This window comes from Oncorhynchus clarkii, chromosome 13, assembly GCF_045791955.1.
Source record: "Oncorhynchus clarkii lewisi isolate Uvic-CL-2024 chromosome 13, UVic_Ocla_1.0, whole genome shotgun sequence".
NCBI classification, from domain to species: Eukaryota; Metazoa; Chordata; class Actinopteri; order Salmoniformes; family Salmonidae; genus Oncorhynchus; species Oncorhynchus clarkii.
Genome location: NC_092159.1, coordinates 2,161,629 through 2,175,297, shown reverse-complemented (window position 1 = coordinate 2,175,297; position 13,669 = coordinate 2,161,629). Strand labels below are relative to the sequence as shown.

General features: G+C 43.4%; 1 protein-coding gene across 1 annotated transcript in view; it reads left to right on the top strand.

Moving 5' to 3' along the window:
- The window catches only part of LOC139424182 (regulator of G-protein signaling 11-like), a 68,201-nt gene that overhangs the window by 32,577 nt on the left and 21,955 nt on the right, over window positions 1-13,669 (top strand). Inside the window, exons 8-11 of the mRNA XM_071175863.1 lie at window positions 6,342-6,410; window positions 7,754-7,777; window positions 7,899-7,960; window positions 12,485-12,598. Of these exons, the coding sequence (XP_071031964.1) occupies window positions 6,342-6,410; window positions 7,754-7,777; window positions 7,899-7,960; window positions 12,485-12,598 (269 nt within the window). The remainder of the gene's footprint in view (window positions 1-6,341; window positions 6,411-7,753; window positions 7,778-7,898; window positions 7,961-12,484; window positions 12,599-13,669) is intronic.

Sequence of the window (13,669 nt, the reverse complement as noted above, 5' to 3'; positions counted from 1 at the left end):
AGCTGGACAATCTGGAACCCTACAAATCAGCTGGACAATCTGGACCCCTACATATCAGCTGGACCATCTGGACCCTACAAATCAGCTGGGCTGGACAAACTGGAACCCTACATATCAGCTGGACAATCTGGGCCCCTACATATCAGCTGGACAATCTGGACCCTTACATTTCAGCTGGACAATCTGGACCCCCACAAATCAGCTGGACAATTTGGACCCCTACATATCAGCTGGACAATATGGACCCTACATATCAGCTGGACAATCTGGACCCCTACAAATCAGCTCGACCATCTGGACCCCTACAAATAAGATGGACAATCTGGACCCCTACAAATCAGCTGGGCTACACAATCTGGACCCCTACAATTAAACTGGGCATTCTGGATCCCTACAAATCAGCTGGGCTAAACAATCTGGACCCCCACAAATCAGTTGGACAATTTGGACCCCTACATATCAGCTGGACAATATGGACCCCTACATATCAGCTGGACAATCTGGACCCCTACAAATCAGCTCGACCATCTGGACCCCTACAAATAAGCTGGACAATCTGGACCCCTACAAATCAGCTGGGCTAAACAATCTGGACCCCTACAAATAAACTGGGCAATCTGGATCCCTACAAATCAGCTGGGCTAAACAATCTGGACCCCTACAAATCAGCTGGACAATCTGGACCCTACAGATCAGCTGGGCTAAACAATCTGGACCCCTACATATCAGCTGGACAATCCGGACCCTACAAATCAGCTGGACAATCTGGACCCCTACAAATCAGCTGGACAATCTGGACCCCTACAAATCAGCTGGGCAATCTGGACCCTTACAAATCAGCTGGACAATCTGGACCCTACAAATCAGCTGGGCTAAACATTCTGGACCCCTACAAATCAGCTGGGCTGGACAATCTGCACCCTTCAAATTAGCTGGGCAATCTGGACCCCTACAAATCAGCTGGACAATCTGGACCCCTACATATCAGCTGGACAATCTGGACCCCTACATATCAGCTGGACCATCTGGACCCTACAAATCAGCTGGGCTGGACAAACTGGAACCCTACATATCAGCTGGACAATCTGGACCCCTACATATCAGCTGGACAATCTGGACCCTTACATTTCAGCTGGACAATATGGACCCCTACAAATCAGCTGGACAATCTGGACCCCTACAAATCAGTTGGACAATCTGGACCCCTACATTTCGACTGGACAATCTGGACCCCTAAAAATTAGCTGGACAATCTGGACCCTTACAAATCAGCTGGACAATCTGGAACCCTACAAATCAGCTGGACAATCTGGACCCCTACATATCAGCTGGACCATCTGGACCCTACAAATCAGCTGGGCTGGACAAACTGGAACCCTACATATCAGCTGGACAATCTGGACCCCTACATATCAGCTGGACAATCTGGAACCTTACATTTCAGCTGGACAATCTGGAACCCCACAAATCAGCTGGACAATCTGGACCCCTACAAATCAGTTGGACAATCTGGACCCCTACATTTCGACTGGACAATCTGGACCCCTAAAAATCAGCTGGACAATCTGGACCCTTACAAATCAGCTGGACATTCTGGAATCCTACAAATCAGCTGGACAATCTGGACCCTACAAATCAGCTGGGCAATCTGGACCCCTACAAATCAGCTGGGCTAAACAATCTGGACCCCTACAAATAAACTGGGCAATCTGGATCCCTACAAATCAGCTGGGCTAAACAATCTGGACCCCTACAAATCAGCTGGACAATCTGGACCCTACAGATCAGCTGGGCTAAACAATCTGGACCCCTACATATCAGCTGGACAATCCGGACCCTACAAATCAGCTGGACAATCTGGACCCCTACAAATCAGCTGGACAATCTGGACCCCTACAAATCAGCTGGGCAATCTGGACCCTTACAAATCAGCTGGACAATCTGGACCCTACAAATCAGCTGGGCTAAACATTCTGGACCCCTACAAATCAGCTGGGCTGGACAATCTGCACCCTTCAAATTAGCTGGGCAATCTGGACCCCTACAAATCAGCTGGACAATCTGGACCCCTACATATCAGCTGGACAATCTGGACCCCTACATTTCGACTGGACAATCTGGACCCCTAAAAATCAGCTGGACAATCTGGACCCTTACAAATCAGCTGGACAATCTGGAACCCTACAAATCAGCTGGACAATCTGGACCCCTACATATCAGCTGGACCATCTGGACCCTACAAATCAGCTGGGCTGGACAAACTGGAACCCTACATATCAGCTGGACAATCTGGACCCCTACATATCAGCTGGACAATCTGGAACCTTACATTTCAGCTGGACAATCTGGACCCCCACAAATCAGCTGGACAATCTGGACCCCTACAAATCAGTTGGACAATCTGGACCCCTACATTTCGACTGGACAATCTGGACCCCTAAAAATCAGCTGGACAATCTGGACCCTTACAAATCAGCTGGACAATCTGTAATCCTACAAATCAGCTGGACAATCTGGACCCTACAAATCAGCTGGGCAATCTGGACCCCTAAAAATCAGCTGGACAATCTGGAACCCTTCAAATCAGCTGGAGAATCTGGACCCTACAAATCAGCTGGGCTAGACAATCGGGACCCCTATAAATTAGCTGGACAATCTGGACCCTACAAATCAGCTGGGCAATCTGGACCCCTACAAATCAGCTGGACAATCTGAACCCTACAAATCAGCTGGGCTAAAAAATGTGGACCCCTACAAATCAGCTGGGCTGGACAATCTAACCCTACAAATCAGCTGGACAATCTGGACCCTACAAATCAGCTGGGCAATCTGGACCCCTACAAATCAGCTGGACAATCTGGACCCTACAAATCAGCTGGGCTGAACAATCTGGACCCCTACAAATCAGCTGGACAACCTGGACCCCTAAATATCAGCTGGACAATCTGGACCCCTACAAATCAAATCAAATCAAATTTATTTATATAGCCCTTCGTACATCAGCTGATATCTCAAAGTGCTGTACAGAAACCCAGCCTAAAACCCCAAACAGCAAGCAATGCAGGTGTAGAAGCACGGTGGCTAGGAAAAACTCCCTAGAAAGGCCAAAACCTAGGAAGAAACCTAGAGAGGAACCAGACTATGTGGGGTGGCCAGTCCTCTTCTGGCTGTGCCGGGTGGAGATTATAACAGAACATGGCCAACATGGTCGAATAATAATAAGGCAGAACAGTTTAAACTGGAGCAGCAGCACGGTCAAGTGGACTGGGGACAGCAAGGAGTCATCATGTCAGGTATTCCTGGGGCATAGTCCTAGGGCTCAGGTCCTCCGAGAGAGAGAAAGAAAGAGAGAAGGAGAGAATTAGAGAACGCACACTTAGATTCACACAGGACACCGCATAGGACAGGAGAAGTACTCCAGATATAACAAACTGACCCTAGCCCCCCGACACATAAACTACTGCAGCATAAATACTGGAGGCTGAGACAGGAGGGGTCAGGAGACACTGTGGCCCCATCTGAGGACACCCCCGGACAGGGCCAAACAGGAAGGATATAACCACACCCACTTTACCAAAGCACAGCCTCCACACCACTAGAGGGATATCTTCAACCACCAACTTACCATCCTGAGACAAGGCTGAGTATAGCCCACAAAGACCTCCGCCACGGCACAACCCAAGGGGGGGGGGGGGGGGGGGGGGCGCCAACCCAGACAGGATGACCACATCAGTGAATCAACCCACTCAGGTGACGCACCCCCTCCAGGGATGGCATGAGAGAGCCCCAGTAAGCCAGTGACTAAGCCCCTGTAATAGGGTTAGAGGCAGAGAATCCCAGTGGAAAGAGGGGAACCGGCCAAAAGGCTCACCTTCCCACTCCTGGGCCAGACTACACTCAATCATATGACCCACTGAAGAGATGAGTCTTCAGTAGAGACTTAAAGGTTGAGACCGAGTTTGCGTCTCTGACATGGGTAGGCAGACCGTTCCATAAAAATGGAGCTCTATAGGAGAAAGCCCTGCCTCCAGCTGTTTGCTTAGAAATTCTAGGGACAATTAGGAGGCCTGCGTCTTGTGACCGTAGCGTACGTGTAGGTATGTACGGCAGGACCAAATCAGAGAGATAGGTAGGAGCAAGCCCATGTAATGCTTTGTAGGTTAGCAGTAAAACCTTGAAATCAGCCCTTGCTTTGACAGGAAGCCAGTGTAGAGAGGCTAGCACTGGAGTAATATGATACAATTTTTGGGTTCTAGTCAGGATTCTAGCAGCCGTATTTAGCACTAACTGAAGTTATTTAGTGCTTTATCCGGGTAGCCGGAAAGTAGAGCATTGCAGTAGTCTAACCTAGAAGTGACAAAAGCATGGATTAATTTTTCTGCATCATTTTTGGACAGAAAGTTTCTGATATTTGCAATGTTACGTAGATGGAAAAAAGCTGTCCTTGAAATGGTCTTGATATGTTCTTCAAAAGAGAGATCAGGGTCCAGAGTAACGCCGAGGTCCTTCACAGTTTTATTTGAGACGACTGTACAACCATTAAGATTAATTGTCAGATTCAACAGAAGATCTCTTTGTTTCTTGGGACCTAGAACAAGCATCTCTGTTTTGTCCGAGTTTAAAAGTAGAATGTTTGCAGCCATCCACTTCCTTATGTCTGAAACACATGCTTCTAGCAAGGGCAATTTTGGGGCTTCACCATGTTTCATTGAAATGTACAGCTGTGTGTCATCCGCATAGCAGTGAAAGTTAACATTATGTTTTCGAATAACATCCCCAAGAGGTAAAATATATAGTGAAAACAATAGTGGTCCTAAAAACGGAACCTTGAGGAACACCGAAATTTACAGTTGATTTGTCAGAGGACAAACCATTCACAGAGACAAACTGATATCTTGCCGACAGATAAGATCTAAACCAGGCCAGAACTTGTCCGTGTTGACCAATTTGGGTTTCCAATCTCTCCAAAAGAATGTGGTGATCGATGGTATCAAAAGCAACACTAAGGTCTAGGAGCACGAGGACAGATGCAGAGCCTCGGTCCGATGCCATTAAAATGTAATTTACCACCTTCACAAGTGCCGTCTCAGTGTTATGATGGGGTCTAAAACCAGACTGAAGCATTTCGTATACATTGTTTGTCTTCAGGAAGGCAGTGAGTTGTTGCGCAACAGCCTTTTCAAAAATGTTTGAGAGGAATGGAAGATTCGATATAGGCCGATAGTTTTTTATATTTTCTGGGTCAAGGTTTGGCTTTTTCAAGAGAGGCTTTATTACTGCCACTTTTAGTGAGTTTGGTACACATCCGGGGGATAGAGAGCCATTTATTATGTTCAACATAGGAGGTTCAAATCAGCTGGACAATCTGGACCCCTACAAATCAGCTGGACAATCTGGAGCCATACATATCAGCTGGGCAATCTGAACCCCTACAAATCAGCTGGACAATCTGGACCCCTACAAATCAGCTGGACAATCTGGACCCTACAAATCAGCTGGACAATCTGGAGCCATACATATCAGCTGGGCAATCTGAACCCCTACAAATCAGCTGGACAATCTGGACCCCTACAAATCAGCTGGACAATCTGGACCCTACAAATCAGCTGGGCAATCTGGACCCCTACAAATCAGCTGGACAATCTGGACCCTACAAATCAGCTGGACAATCTGGACCCCTACAAATCAGCTGGACAATCTGGACCCTACAAATCAGCTGGACAATCTGGACCCTACAAATCAGCTCGGCTAAACAATCCGGACGCCTACAAATCAACTGGGCTGGACAATCTGGACCCTACAAATCAGCTGGACAATCTGAACCCTACAAATCAGCTGGGCTAAACAATCTGGACCCCTACAAATCAGCTGTGCTAGACAATATTGACCCTTACAAATCAGTTGGACAATCTGGACCCCTACAAATCAGCTGGGCTGGCCAATCTGGACCCCTACAAATCAGCTGGACAATCTGGACCTTACAAATCAGCTGGACAATCTGGACCCTACAAATCAGCTGGACAATCTGGGCCCTATAAATCAGCTGGGCTGGACTATCTGGACCCCTACAAATCAGCTGGACAATCTGGACCCCTACAAATCAGCTGGACAATCTGGACCCTACAAATCAGCTGGACAATCTGGACCCCTACAAATCAGCTGGACAATCTGGACCCTACAAATCAGCTGGACAATCTGGACCCTCTCTCGCACTGCTTTGCTTTATTTTGGCCAGGTCGCAGTTATGAATGAGAACTTCTTCTCAACTGGCCTACCTGGTTAAATAAAGTTGTAATAAAAATAAATAAAATAAAGTGTGTGTGTGTGTGTGTGTGTTGCAGCCGGGGGCATTTGACGTGTTGGATCTGGGACCTGAGAGATGCAACGTCCTCAGCTCCCGAGTCGCACTGGTCAGTAACCTGTAACTCTGACCACAGACCTCAATAACCACTCAGACCTGAAACATGTTGCTCAGTAATAAAACTAACTTATCTCCTTCTCTCTGTCCTTCTCTCTCACTTTCTCTTTTGTTTTCTCTCTCTATTTCTCTTTCTCCTCTCTCCATGTATCTCTCTATCTCTCCCTCTCTCCATCTTTCTTTCTCCATCTCTATCTCTCCATGTCTCTCTATCTCCTCTCTCTCTCCATCTTTCTTTCCCCCTCTCTATCTCTCCATGTCTCTATCTTCTCTCTCCTCTTTTCCCCTCTCCATCTCTCCATGTCTCTATCTCTCCATCTCCTCTCTCCTCTTTTCTCACTCCTCTTTCCATATCACTCTCCTCTCTCCTCTTTCCCCCTCTCTATCTCTCCATGTCTCTACCTCTCTATCTCTCCATGTCTCTATCTCCTCTCTCCATTTCTCTATCTCCTCTCTCCTCGTTCCCCCTCTCTATCTCTCCATTTCTTTATCTCCTCTCTCCTCACTCCCCCTTTCTCTCTCATCTTTCCCCCTCTCTCTCTCTCTCCATGTCTCTATCTCCTCTTTCCATCTTTCTTTCCCCCTCTCTCTCTCCATCTCCTCTCTCCTATTTCCCGCTCTCTGTCTCTCCATGTCTCTATCTCCTCTCTCCATGTCTCTATCTCCTCTCTCCACTTTCCCCCCCTCTATCTCTCCATGTCTCTATCTCCTCTCTCCTCTCTCCCCTTTTCTCTCTCCTCTTACCCCCTCTCTCTATCTCCTCATCTCTATCTCCTCTTTTCCCCTCTCTCTCTATCTCTTCATGTCTCTATCTCATCTCTCCTCTCGCCCCTTCTCTCTCTATCTCTCTATGTCTCTCTCCTTCTCTTTTATATCTCTCACTATCGTCTCTCTGGTGCTGCACGCGAGGTCCATAGTAAGTGTTCCTAACAGAGAACAAACACCTAGTCACCATACTAACTTACACTGTCTGTCGTCATCATAGTAACACCAACTATAGTTACAATAATGACTAACACTGACTGCATTTACAAATGACAACCCCAATGTGTTTATTATGACTACTCACTAGACTCTCTCCCCCTCCTTCTCCTCTCCCTCCTCCCCCTCCTCACTGTCTCCTCTCACCTCTAAATGTCTCCTCTTCCTCCTCTCACTGTCTCCTCCTCGTCCTCTCACTGTCTCTTCCTCCTCCCCCTGTTTCCTCCTCCTCCTCTCACTGTCTCCTCCTCCTCCTCTCACTGTCTCATCCTCCTCCTCTCACTGTCTCCTCCTCCTCTCACTCGCTCCTCCTCCTCCTACCACTTACTCCTCCTCCTCCTCAATCCAGACCAGAACGCTGACCACTACAAGAGAGAGGTAAACATCTCAACATAACAAATACTGTTTCTAATACCGGTATAACAAACAAACATTCTTCTGACCGTGTTTGTGTATGTGTGTGTGTGTTTGTGTGTGTTTGTGTGTTTGATGGTTACAGATTGAACACAGTAGAAGAGCTCTGGGGAGAAACCGTGTCAAGTCCTCCATCTGTCTTGAGAGGTATGTTACAAAAACACAGCTTGGTCACCCGTGATACAAGTTAGTATTTGATGTCCATCCATGTCAGAGGATGTTGGGGGATGACGTGAAACCGGCCACTGGGGGGGCTGTTACCTTCAAGTAGGTTTGGGTGTTTCTAGGGTGTTGGGACGGGGATGGTGGATAGTGTGCTTGTTAATTCCTAACCTTAACCATTATGTTACCTTCAAGTAGGTTTGGGTGTTGGGATGGGGATGGTAGACATAAGCATTTGCCTCTGATTCCAAAGAATGCAAGCTTAAATCCAGCAATAGAAAGTTGTTTTTGATATTTTAGTTTAAAGACAGAGTGATGTGAAATCCCAAATCTTAATATCTAACCCTAACCTTGACCAGTCAGTTAATACCTGACCTTAACACCTAACCTTAACCATTCAGTTAATACCTAACCTTAATACCTAACCTTAACCATTCAGTTAATACCTAACCTTAACCATTCAGTTAATACCTAACCTTAACCATTCAGTTAATACCTAACCTTAACCAGTCAGTTAATACCTAGCCTTAATACCTAACCTTAACCATTCAGTTAATACCTAACCTTAACCATTCAGTTAAAACCTAACCTTAACCAGTCAGTTAATACCTAACCTTAACCATTCAGTTAATACCTAAACTTAACCAGTCAGTTAATACCTAACCTTAACCATTCAGTTAATACCTAACCTTAACCATTCAGTTAATACCAAACCTTAATACCTAACCTTAACCATTCAGTTAATACCTAACCTTAACCATTCAGTTAATACCTAACCTTAATAACTAACCTTAACCAGTCAGTTAATACCTAACCTTAACCATTCAGTTAATACCTAACCTTAATATATAACCTTAACCATTCAGTTCATACCTAACCTTAATATCTAACCTTAACCATTCAGTTCATACTTAACCTTAATACCTAACCTTAACCAGTCAGTTAATACCTAACCTTAATATCTAACCTTAACCATTCAGTTAATACCTAACCTTAATATCTAACCATAACCATTCAGTTAATACCTAACCTTAATCCCTAACCTTAACATTCAGTTATTACCTAACCTTAACCATTCAGTTAATACCTAAACTTAACCAGTCAGTTAATACCTAACCTTAACCATGCAGTTAATACCTAAACTTAACCATTCAGTTAATACCTAACCTTAATACCTAACCTTAACCATTCAGTTAACACCTAACCTTAATACCTAACCTTAACCATTCAGTTAATACCTAACCTTAACCATTCAGTTAATACCTAACCTTAATAACTAACCTTAACCAGTCAGTTAATACCTAACCTTAACCATTCAGTTAATACCTAACCTTAATATCTAACCTTAACCATTCAGTTAATACCTAACCTTAATATCTAACCTTAACCATTCAGTTCATACCTAACCTTAATACCTAACCTTAACCAGTCGGTTAATACCTAACCTTAATATCTAACCTTAACCATTCAGTTAATACCTAACCTTAATACCTAACCTTAACCATTCAGTTAATACCTAACCTTAACCATTCAGTTAATACCTAAACTTAACCAGTCAGTTAATACCTAACCTTAATACCTAACCTTAACCATGCAGTTAATACCTAAACTTAACCATTCAGTTAATACCTAACCTTAATACCTAACCTTCACCATTCAGTTAATACCTAACCTTAACCATTCAGTTAATACCTAAACTTAACCAGTCAGTTAATACCTAACCTTAATCATTCAGTTAATACCTAACCTTAACCATTCAGTTAATACCTAACCTTAACCATTCAGTTAATACATAATCTTAATATCTAACCTTAACCATTCAGTTAATACCTAACCTTAACCATTCAGTTAATAACTAACCTCAATATCTAACCTTAACCATTCAGTTCATACCTAACCTTAACCATTCAGTTAATGCCTAACCTTAACCATGCAGTTAATACCTAACCTTAACCATTCAGTTAATACCTAACCTTAATATCTAACCTTAACCATTCAGTTAATACCTAACCGTAATACCTAACCTTAACCATTCAGTTAATAACTAACCTTAATATCTAACCTTAACCATTCAGTTCATACCTAACCTTAACTATTCAGTTAAAACCTAATCTTAACCATTCAGTTAATACCTAACCTTAACCATGCAGTTAATACCTAATCTTAATACCTAACCTTAACCATGCAGTTAATATCTAACCTTAACCATGCAGTTAATACCTAACCTTGATATCTAACCTTAACCATTCCGCTAATACCTAACCTTAATACCTAACTTTACCATTCAGTTAATACCTAACCTTAACCATTCAGTTAATAACTAACCTCAATATCTAACCTTAACCATTCAGTTAATACCTAACCTTAACCATTCAGATAATACCTAACCTTAATATCTAACCTTAACTTTTCAGTTAATACCTAACCTTAATACCTAACCTTAACCATTCAGTTAATACCTAACCTTAATATCAAACCTTAACCATTCAGTTCATACCTAACCTTAACCATTCAGTTAAAACCTAACCTTAACCATTCAGTTAATACCTAACCTTAATACCTAACCTTAACCATGCAGTTAATATCTAACCTTAACCATGCAGTTAATACCTAACCTTGATATCTAACCTTAACCATTAAGAGAATATCTAACCTTAATACCTAACTTAACCATTCAGATAATACCTAACCTTAACCAGTCAGTTAATACCTAACCTTAATACCTAACCTTAACCGTTCAGTTAATACCTGACCTTAACCGTTCAGTTAATACCTAACCGTAATACCTAACTTTAACCATTCAGTCAATAACTAGCCTTAACCATTCAGTTAATACCCAACCTTAACCATTCAGTTCATACTTAACCTTAATACCTAACCTTAACCATGCAGTGAACACCTAACCTTAGCCATTCAGTTAATAACTAGCCTTAACCATTCAGTTAATACCCAACCTTAACCATTCAGTTCATACTTAACCTTAATACCTAACCTTAACCATGCAGTGAACACCTAACCTTAGCCATTCAGTTAATACCTAACCTTAACCATTCAGTTAATACCTAACCTTAACCATTCATTTAATACCTAACCTTAACCATTCAGTTAATACCTAACCTTAACCAGTCAGTTCATACCTAACCTTAATACCTAACCTTAACCGTTCAGTTAATACCTAACCTTAATACCTAACCTTAACCATTCAGTTAATAACTAAACTTAATACCTAACCTTAACCATTCAGTTAATACCTAACTTTAACCATTCAGTTAATAACTAGCCTTAACCATTCAGATCATACCTAACCTTAATACCTAACCTTAACTATTCAGTTAATACCTAAACTTAATACCTAACCTTAACCATTCAGTTAATACCTATCCTTAATATCTAACCTTAACCATTCAGTTAACACCTATCCTTAATACCTAACCTTAACCATTCAGTTAATGCCTAAACTTAATACCTAACCTTAACCATTCAGTTAATTCCTAACCTTAATACCTAACCTTAACCATTCAGTTAATGCCTAACCTTAACCATTCAGTTAATACCTAACTTTAATACCTAACCTTAACCATACAGTTAATACCTAACCTTAACCAGTCAGTTAATACCTAACCTTGATATCTAACCTTAACCATTCCGCTAATACCTAACCTTAATACCTAACTTTACCATTCAGTTAATACCTAACCTTAACCATTCAGTTAATAACTAACCTTAACCATTCAGTTAATACCTAACCGTAACCATTCAGATTTCATGCCTGAACTTAACACTAAACACGTTGAAATTTGATGTTTGAGAAAATTAGACTGTCTAATGCTGGTAGCACTCACACACACATAAACACAATAATATAAACACACCCACACACACATATAAACACACTCATACACACACACACATATAAACACACACTCATACACACACATATAAACACACACTCATACACACACACTCGCACACACATATACACAGTCACACACACATTCTCACACACACAGAAGCACACATATAAACACACTCATACACACATTGTCACACACACAGACACATACTCAAACACACATATAAACACACACACAGACACACATTCTCACACTCACAAATACACACTCATACACACATACTCAAACACACATATAAACACACACTCATACACACATTCTCACACACACATATACACACAGACACACCTTCTCACACACACATGTAAACACACACTCATACACACATTCTCACACACACATATACACTCACAAATACACACACAGACACACACACACACTCTCTCTCTCTCTCTCTCTCTCTCTCTCTCTCTCTCTCTCTCACACACACACACACTCTCTCTATGTCTCTATGAGCCTCTAATGGATGTCTCCTCAGGCAGATTGATGCTAACAGGGTGTGTGTGTGTGTGTGTCTGTGTGTGTGTGTGTCTGTGTGTGTGTGTGTGCGTGTCTGTCTGTGTGTGTGTCTGTCTGTGTGTGTGTGTGTGTGTAGCTTCATGAAGTACAGTGAGCAGTACCTCCACCATGACCCCATCATGTCAGGCTGTCTCCCTAGCAACCCCTGGATCTCTGACGACACCGCACACTGGACCATCAACACTGACATGTAAACACACACACATACACCACACCACACACACACACGCCAACACACACACACACACCCACCAACACACACACACACTCACCAACACACAAACACACGCCAACACACACACACACACACACACACACACACACACACACACTCACCAACACACAAACACACACACACACGCCAACACACACACACACACACCGCACACGCCAACACAGACACGCACATGCCAACACACACACACACCACACACGCCAACACAGACACACACACACACACGCCAACACAGACACACACATGCCAACACACACACACACCACAAACGCCAACACAGACACAAACACACACACACGCCAACACAGACACACACACGCCAACACAGACACACAACACACACGCCAACACAGACACACACACGCCAACAAACACACACACACACCAACAGACACACACACACACACCAACACAGACACATAAACAGACACACACAAAAACCTACACAGACACAACTAACACTTAAAACATGTGTGTTTATTCGTGCATGTGTTGTGTGTGTGTGTGGTGTGTGTGTGTGTGTGTGTGGTATGTGTGTGTGGTCTGTGTGTGTGTGTGTGTGTGGTCTGTGTGTGTGTGTGTGTGTGTTTGGTCTGTGTGTGTGTGTGTGTGTGTGGTCTGTGTGTGTGTGTGTGTGTGTGTGTGTGTGTGTGTGTGTGTGTGGTCTGTGTGTGTGTGTGTGTGTGTGGTCTGTGTGTGTGTGTGTGTGTGTGTGTGTGTGTGTGTGTGTGTGTGTGGTCTGTGTGTGTCTGTGTGTGTGTGGTCTGTGTGTGTGTGTGTGTGTGTGGTCTGTGTGTGTGTGTGTGTGTGTGTGTGTACACAGACACAACTAACACTTAAAACATGTGTGTTTATTCGTGCATGTGTTGTGTGTTTATTCGTGCATGTGTTGTGTGTGTGTTCTGTGTGTGTGTGTGTGTGTGTGGTATGTGTGTGTGGTCTGTGTGTGTGTGTGTGTGTGGTCTGTGTGTGTGTGTGTGTGTGTGTGGTCTGTGTGTGTGTGTGTGTGTGTGTGTGTGTGGTCTG